The following is a 10155-nucleotide window of genomic DNA, read 5'->3' as shown; positions in this document are numbered from 1 at the left end:
CTCAAAATACAAGCTTCTTTCTAATCGGTCGTCGCCTTTGTCTAATTTCTCAAAACACTCTTAACAATGGCGGCTTCACCTTCTTCTTCTTCTTGTTTTACGGATGAGAACGTGATAATCCTACACAGCTCCGATAAAGTCATCTTCGAAATCGACGAAGACGTGGCGTTGCAAATGAAAACAATCCATATGTATTTCGAAGATCTGCCTCTCAACGGAAGAAAGTTTTCGGGACTGCTTGTCGCCGGAGATATTCTAGCGAAGGTAATCGAGTACTGCAAAAAGCATGTGAAAAACCCTGATAAGGATGGTAAGTCTGATTATATTGAAGAACTGGAGAATTGGGATAAAAAATTTGTGAATAGAATGGATCAGAATACTCTTTTTGGTGTAATAAATGCTGCAGATTATTTGTATGTTCAGCCATTAATGGATTTGACTTGCAAAACTGTGGCTCATAGGATTAAAGATTTGAGTGTAGAGAAGATTCGGGAGATCTTCAACATTAAGAATGATTTTACACCCGAAGAAGAAGCGAAACTTCGAAAAGAAAATCAATGGGCATTCGACAACTGATTTTCCTGATTTCACAATTATGGCGTTTTCGTTCTTTTTCTGAAATTGAAGAACAAAATGACGTCGCATTACGATACTTCTTGATTTCATGATTTTTGTTAAAAGAGTAGCGTACGTACGTAAATAGAATAAGTAATGTGAAATTGTGTGCTGCTTTTATTTTTTCTTTCTAGTCATCCAAATAACTCTAATCAATCTATGTAAATGTAAATGCATATTATTGCTTGAATCATCATTATTATAGTCGGTGTATTTTTTCTTTTGATATATTAGATTTTAGACTTTGACATTGTCTAGTGAGATCACTTCGTGCAATAATGATTGGGTGGATTTGAAGTAACAATTTAAGTAATTATTAGTCGTTTAATAAGCTACAACACTACTTAAAAAGTCACTGTTTAAGTAGCATGTTATGTAACTATTAATATTGAAACTTTTAACCTTCCAAAATGAAAAGTAGCGTTTTAAGATTTATTTTATATTTATCAATAATTTATTTTGCAACTACTATAAATAGTACTTTTATCGAACATCATATATTTACACATGTTTTTGTCAAAAATCGAAGGGTTTCTAATTCAATAGACTAATTATACATCATTACTAATTATACATTAGTTTCTGTAAAATCAAACTAAAGTGATAAACTCCTCTTATTTAAAAACTGTGTAATTATACATTAGATTCATACAATTCACTTTATGGAAAGATGAAAAACTTTTTTTGATAAGAAAGAGATGAACATTATGGATGGTTAGATCAAAAAATTGCCATTAGACATTCTAGTGAAGATTGATAACAATACTAATACAACCTACATCACATACACAATCACCTTTAAGGCTCTAACAAAGATTGATAAACTCATGTTATTAAAAAAAAAATGCTAGTTAAAATAATTCATTTGTTTGCGAGCATCAGGTATACAAATGTGATGACTTTGTTAAATTAGGTTAACGACATGATGATACGAAAAATTTAGTTCATCTAAGAAAAATTTGTTTCAAGCACACACAAATTAAAAACCGAGGCTAGGGTGAAGATTGACCACAACACATCCTCATTAAGTCATTGTAAGTGTAGTTTATATAGCTTACTTATTATATTAAGTCATAAAAGTTGTTAATTTTGTTCTCAACATAACTAAATTGATCCGATACAAATCAAATTAAGTAATTTCGGTCTTCCTTCACTACAAATAACAGTATCAATTGTGATGTTTAATATTTTAATATCATGTCATTTGTAAATATTACTAAAATATTAGGTAACACTTGTACAAAGTGTCATAAATTGATTTGTCACAAATGAAAATGTAACACCTTCAACTGTCACAATAATAATGACACCTAAGTTTATCAAACATTTTATAGTAACATATAAAATTGTCACAATTTAGGGCCCTGGGCATTAACCAACTTTGCCCGTACTAATCATGATTCAAGGTCTTAGATGAGGTTGAAAATAATAAAAAGAGTGATATATAACTTATGTAAATCTTTACTTAATATATAATAACAAGATTTAACAAAATAAAATTTAATATATTCAAATTTAAAACTAAAAAAAAAACTAATATTATTTTTAGCACTATTAAAGATATTACAAACAGTATTTCATATTTAAGGCTAATTAAGCTTTGATCATCATACTTCTTTTACAATGGACATAATCCATACCAAGTAGTTTTGAACCAGCATGTTTTGCGCAAACAAAGCAAGAAAATGATCAAGAAAAACAAGAAAGAACAATTTTGAATATTTGGGAAATAATTCGTATTAATACTGAACAATTTTTATTATCATTCCAAGTAAGTAAAGAAAAAAAGAAATTAAAAGAAAAATGGAAAATTATCCCTGAAAGACTTGATCTGCAAATAATCAACAGCATGAATTATATCAATAAGAAAATTAATATTATCTTCAATGAATTGTTTATCTCAATTCTTGAGCTCTTGATGATTATTAGGTTGTCGGGCATGTTTTTGACAGTAACAGATAATCTTGGATAGAATGAGTGATGTTAGTTTAACAGGAAACAATATTCTTGTGCAGCATTCTTCATGAACAACGTTTAATAAAAAAGTGTTGATTCTTCCCATTTGCAATGCCACCATTTCTTCTAATTCGAATATTTCTCCTTCTATGCTCTTTAGTCTTATCATCATCGATGAAGATGAAGATGTCATTGTTATGATCGCTCCAAGTTTCACAAAGAAATACACGACAATTGATTAGTTTTCCACAATATTATGAAATCAAGAAAATTGAAAGTTTGTAATAGTAAATACAATTCCAAACAATTAATCATATATATTATATATAGGGGCGGGCAAACAAAAAACATTTTTGGTGGGTGGTAGAATCGTTCCGAACTTTTATGGGCTATGAGCGAAGTTAAAATATCATTTTTTAAATACGGACGAGCATGTTTATTTTTGATCAAGTCATAATGATAAACAACTAATTTATTTCAATTAAACTAAGTACAAATTTGTGGAATTGAAAGGGCGATGAAAGGTGTATAAATAGTGCCCTTGTTCATCTCATTTCTACAACACAACATTCTACTATTCTATACATATTTTCCACCTAAAAAGTAATGAGAAAATGAGTTTTCTTATTCCGCACTAGCATGTGTAGTGATCCGTTCGATGCTTGTGGATCAACATTAGAGAAACGACATTTGACGTTTTATTATCTCGATTTTGGTATGTATCATACTCGATTATATAACGTGGATTGGCACATCAAGGGTATGATATTCTTCTATATTTGATAATTCGTATGATGATATGCATGCGATTCTATGTTAAGAAATAGTTTCTTGCAATTCCGCTTCACGCATCTGTATTCCTACAGTGGTATCAGTTAGCCTCTTGCATGATTATAATATAATTATGATAAAAAAAATTTATTTTGATTCAATTAGGGGAGGTTAAATAATGTAAATTATAATTGCTCGATTAAAATGTGATTTTAATCATTTGGATTATAGAAAAGGAAAATATTATAATTAGATTTTTTATTTTGATATATTTGATATATAAGATTATAAATTTTATTAGTATTTGTTTTGGTATAAAAAAAATCAAAAAAGATGCCCAATAATGTTCATAATTGGAAATCTTTCATCACGTACAAAAGTTCGATTTTTGGTACGAATTGGGCTTGAAAATTGTTTTCTCTATGTTTGAATTTCATTTCCCAACAATTTGATTGTTAATAGGGTTAGTAATTTGAACACTATTAACCCATTTCATTTTCAAAATGAAAAACCCTAGAATTTTTCCAAATGTGTTAATTTATTTGAATTTTATTAATTTACAAAATTAATCCATTGGTAACATTTAGCCAATATTCCTGTTTTTTCAAAAATGTTATGCAAAAATCGCCTATATTGACGCTTGGCTCAAGCCATGTTTATAAAGTAAAACTACACTTATGATGACTTTTGAGTATTGAATGTTGTCGATTTTTTCCCTATTACAGTTTCATCCTATAATAATAATAATAATAATAATAATAATAAATAATAGTTTTATAAACATTATTATTGACTAATTAAGTGACATTGTCATTTTAACGTATATAAACATTTATGAGAAATGTCACAAGATTCAATATTAGTCAAAGTTTTAGCATTAAGTTTATTATTGACTAATTAAGTTTATTAAGTTTATTAATGTCACATTAATAATAATAATAATAAATAGTAATAGTAATTATTATTATTATAATAATAATAATAAGTAAATGGTGATAGTGTTTTTTCCTTTCGAAAGTTGTAAAACTTGGTTTACAGAGCTTTTTGTTGAGTAGGCCATGTATAGATGCTCCTTTGAGTCTTGCTCACTTTTATGTATAGGAAGAGTAAAGTAGTTTAAACCTTCTTAGAAGGTAGGTTCTATTTTCATACTGATGCAATTTTTAAAGGTGTGGAATTATATCTAGTTGTATTGTTTTGTCTTCGTTTGGATTAATGAAATTTTCTCTTTATCCAAAAAAAATGGAGATAGTGGGTACACTAGTATTATTTTATTGAATATTATATTTTATGGAGAAAAAAATAGAGATCGAAAACATTTAAAAAATATTAAAAGTAAATTAGTGGAAAAAATTAATAAAAAACTATCTTTATAAATTGTTGTTTAGTATATAGTAGAGGTGATCAAACACCGGGCCGGGCCGAGTGAGAAAAATTGCCCATTTATGCGGGTCGGGCCAAAGTACGGGCCTAAAAGTTCCTGCCCAAACCCGTAATATGCAGGCTTGCGGGCCTATGTTATATATTATTTAATTGTATCATACAATAAAACTAAAATTAAAATATTATTTTTTCCTTTTCAAATTAATTACAACTTAGAAAAATGTCATTATTAATTCTTTACTCTTAATTTTTGTTTAATTTTTTTATTTATAAGTTGAAATATAATTAAGTGATATCTTGTTTGAATCATTTCATTGCAAAGATTATTAATATATAACTTTTGTAGTTTTCATTACATATAATTAAAAATATTAATAATTGAATTAGTACATCAAACTTCATAACAAATAAAATATTGCAAGAATATTAATAATTCTTTACTCTTTTTGAGGCCGGGCCGGGCCGCGGGTCAAATATCAATCCCAAACCCGTCCCAAAAAATTCGGGCCACTGATTTTCTGCCCAAACCCGCCCATCGGACCATATTTTGGTATCCAAACCCTCACTTTTTTGGCCCGGGTCGGACCCGGCCGCTCATGATCAGGTCTAATATATAGTACTTTCTTTCTCTTTCATGTAACAAACTTAAATCGTGGCTAATTTTTTTCAAAATAAATAAATATATAATTTTAGAAGCATGAGAGAAAATTTCTGGATGGTCGTCAGGCTGTTGCCATTTCAAGGTCTAGCTTTACGAAACAATATGCCTTCGCTAGGCCGTTGTTAGGTCGTTGCTATTTCCTAAAAAATATGATGAATGTTTGTTTGTTGCCTTTAATTATTTGTTTAGTGTACATCTTAAAACTAAGTTGATTGTAATAGAATAGTATGTTTCTAATTGAATAATATGTTTCCATATTTCTAATATTTTATGCAATCAAAATATTTACTAGAATATTAGAAATATGGAAACATATTTTGATTGTATAGAATATTCGTTGATTGTGTAAATATCGTAGGATATCTTTTGTCCTTGTATTTAATCTCCATTTTATGAATGAGAAAGACAACCAAAGATTTATACCCATTCAATCATGGTATCAAGAGCTTAGGTTCTCTTTTTGCCTCCCTCTAAACTATTCCTTGCTCCTCAAGGCAGCCGTCACCACCTTCAAACCACCACTCCTTTTGCCACCTCTCCTCCCTCCTTTGTCTTCCTCATGTCTTCTCTAAAAATTCATCCCACAACCTTGGTCGCTAACGTCAAAAATTGTGTACTGATTCAACTTGATGATGAAGGCACTCACTTTAATACCTGGTGCACTTTATTCAAACTCCATTATATTGTCGTGCTCATCTTGTTGAAGACTACATTATTCCCGGTGACGATTCCAAAACATCCTCTACCGATCCCGAATGGCAACGTCTTGACGATATCGTTTAGACTTGGCTTTATGCCACTATTATTATTGATCGTCTTAAAAATGTTATTCATCCTGATGATATTGCCAAAGATGCATGGAATCGCGTTTTACAAAATTTTCAAAATAACAAAACCTCTCGCATTCTTCATCTCAAAGCTCAATTCAATGATATGAAACTTTGTGACTTTTCCAATTAAATATGTCACTAAAGACTAGATAAAATATAATTCAATCATTTATAGTAAAATTTAAAATAAAAACTAACAATTATAACACTATAAAAATAAATTAATGACATATTTTTTAATGTTACTAGATTTTAGTTAATTATATTATAGTGCAAGTAGTCTAACCCATATATTTCGGAAAAATATTGTATTCCACTAGAAAATGTTAAAAGTAAATAACATAGATTGGTAAACTATTAGACTAATTATAGTTTTGTTCCCATATATCACCCAAAAGAAATAATACTAACGCTAAATTAAGACAAGATTCGATTTTCAATTAGAGTAAATAACATGAAAACTAATATACTAATAATAATCTTATTTTAAAAAAAATACTAATACTATTAAGTACTCCCTTTGTCCCTATGAAATGCACCCATTTTATTATGGGCGTGGAATTTAATAGATAGTGAAATTTGATTGGAAAATAAGACAAAAAAAGTGAATGATAGAAATGACTAGTCAAGATGAATAGAGAAAATAAGTTTATACTTGAGATTTAAAGAAAGAAAGTGCGGTCATTGCCAAAAAGAAAAAGGTGCAAAATGAGTGAAACAAATTAAAATGGAAAGAGGTGCAAATTGAAAGGGACTGAGGGAAGTAAAAAAAATGAAGAAAACAATTTCTAAAAATTTAAACATAATATGTTTCCATAGAATAATATGTTTCTAATAGAATAATATGTTTCCATATTTCTAATATTCTAGTAAGTATTTTGATTGTATAGAATATTAGTTGATTGTGTAAATATCTTAGGATATTTTTTGTCCTTCTATTTAATCTTCATTTTATGAATGAGAAAGGCAACCAAAGATTTCTACCCATTCTAAAATTAAATCCTTAAAACACCAAGTATATGACTTAGTCTCTTACTCATAATTTTCCATGATCTCACCTACACACATATAAAGACTTTCAAGGTGTTAGACGAAGTTGAAGTGAAAGCATTATTATGATATTTTTATTAATTCAAAAATAAACGAGTCTCTTAGATTCATGGATTCAAATTTAGATATTTTTTCGAAATTTGGATTCAAATCCGAATTTGAATATGATATGGAATCTAAAAATATAGGATTCAAATCCTTTAAAACTTAAAAGAATTTCGGATCCACTAATCAAATCTGAGTCTAGGATTCATTGCCGTCCTTAGTCAGTGATGTAAGATAGTCGTTGAGCATGGTCGATATTAAACTCAATTTTTATTGGATAAGATGAGCAAAACACAATCAATTAAGACCATATAATTCAATTACCATTTTGAAATATAATAATATCGCCTAAGGTGAACAAAAAGCATTATTAAGATCGTAACAATTTGGGGCTATTTTTGATTTGGAGTTGTGCCCAATTGCACATGGCCCCAATATAATAAATCATATTAGAATTATAATTTAATAAGGTTGAGAAAATAGTTAGATTTTTACTTGACATATCAATAGTCATAGAAGTATTATATTGTTTTATTTATGAAATATAAAAATATTATTTTCCTAGTTGATTAGAAATCGTTAATTCTAATATCATAATGAATCTGATATATATATATATATATATATATATATATATATATATATATATATATATATATATATATATATATATATATATATATATATATATATATATATATATATATATATACATATATATATATATATACATATATATATATATACATATATATATATATATATATATATATATATATATATATATACATATATATATATATATATACATATATATATATATATATACATATATATATATATATATATACATATATATATATATATACATATATATATATATATATATACATATATATATATATATATATACATATATATATATATATATATATATATACATATATATATATATATATACATATATATATATATATATATACATATATATATATATATACATATATATATATATATATATATACATATATATATATATATATATATATATATATATATATATATATATACATATATATATATATATATATATATATATATATATATATATATATATATATATATATGTATATATATATATATATATATGTATATATGTATATATATATGTATATATGTATATATATATATATATATGTGTGTGTGTGTATATATATATATATATATATATATATATATATATATACATATATATATATATATATATATATATATATATATATATATATATATATATACATATATATATATATATACATATATATATATATATACATATATATATATATATACATATATATATATATATATACATATATATATATATATACATATATATATATATATATACATATATATATATATATACATATATATATATATATATATATATATATATATATATATATATATATACATATATATATATATATATACATATATATATATATATACATATATATATATATATATACATATATATATATATATATATATATATATATATATACACACACACACTAAGGTGTACTATTTAATGAAGTTATTCTTATTGGCATTTCAGTAATTAGTACGTCTTTTTTTTCTGAAAGTTCTTAGATTATAAAAAAATAACGTGTTTCCTCTAATCTTTTGCAATTTTGCTGAGGTCTCAGGATTAGGCCTGGCAAAAGTTGACCGACCTGCTAACCTGATTTGAACCTAACCCAAAATAAGTGGGTTTGAGTTTTGAGACTTTTTACCCAATTAATTAAACGGGTCGACTTTTTACCCGAAATATCTTTATGGGTTGTACTCAATTATGCAATGATGTAACTGAGATTGACTTGTTGGAGGGTGGTGATCTTATGGTCGAAAATGAGTTTTCTTATTCCGCACTAGCATGCGTAGTGATCCGTTCGATGCTTGTGGATCAACATTAGAGAAACGACAGTTGACGTTTTATTATCTTGATTTTGGTAAGTATCATACTCGATTATATAACGTGGATTCGCACGTGAAGGGTATGATATTCTTCTATATTTGATAATTCATATGATGATATGCATGCGATTCTATGTTAAGAAATAGTTTCTTGCAATTCCACTTCCGCATCTATATTCCTACAGTGGTATCAGTTAGCCTCTTGCATAATTATAATATAATCATGATAAAAAAAATTTATTTTGATTCAATTAGGGGAGGTTAAAAAATGTGAATTATAGTTGCTCGATTAAAATATGATTTTAATCATTTGGATTATAGAAAAGGAAAATATTAAAATTAGATTTTTTTATTTTGATATATAACATAATAAATTTTATTAGTATTTGTTTTGGTGTAAAAAAAATAAAAAAAAGATGCCCAATAATGTTCATAATTGGAAATCTTTCATCACAAAAGTTCGATTTTTGATACGAATTGGGCTTGAAAATTGTTTTCTCTATGTTTGAATATCATTTCCCAACAATTTGATTGTTAATAGGGTTAGTAATTTGAACACTATTAACCCATTTCATTTTCAATATGAAGAACCCTAGAATTTTTCCAAATGTGTTAATTTATTTGAATTTTATTAATTTACAAAATTAATCCATTGGTAACATTTAGCCATATTCCTGTTTTTTCAAAAATGTTATGCAAAAATCGCCTATATTGACGGCTCGCTTGGCACAAGCCATGTTTATAAAGTAAAACTACACTTACGATGACTTTTGAGTATTGAATGTGGTCGATTTTTTCCCTATTACAGTTTCATCCTATAATAATAATAATAATAATAATAATAATAATAATAAATAATAG

General features: G+C 26.4%; 1 protein-coding gene across 1 annotated transcript; it reads left to right on the top strand.

Moving 5' to 3' along the window:
• Positions 1 to 777, top strand: LOC130823733 (SKP1-like protein 14). Its single transcript, XM_057688469.1, has one exon. The coding sequence runs from the start codon at positions 67 to 69 to the stop codon at positions 574 to 576; it is 510 nt and encodes a 169-aa protein (XP_057544452.1). The 5' UTR covers positions 1 to 66; the 3' UTR covers positions 577 to 777.
• Positions 778 to 10155: the final 9378 nt, after the last annotated feature.

Source organism: Amaranthus tricolor, chromosome 9 (genome assembly GCF_026212465.1).
Source record: "Amaranthus tricolor cultivar Red isolate AtriRed21 chromosome 9, ASM2621246v1, whole genome shotgun sequence".
Lineage (NCBI taxonomy): Eukaryota > Viridiplantae > Streptophyta > Magnoliopsida > Caryophyllales > Amaranthaceae > Amaranthus > Amaranthus tricolor.
The sequence above is the reverse complement of the archived record's forward strand: the minus strand, read 5'-3'. Positions and strand labels throughout refer to the sequence as shown.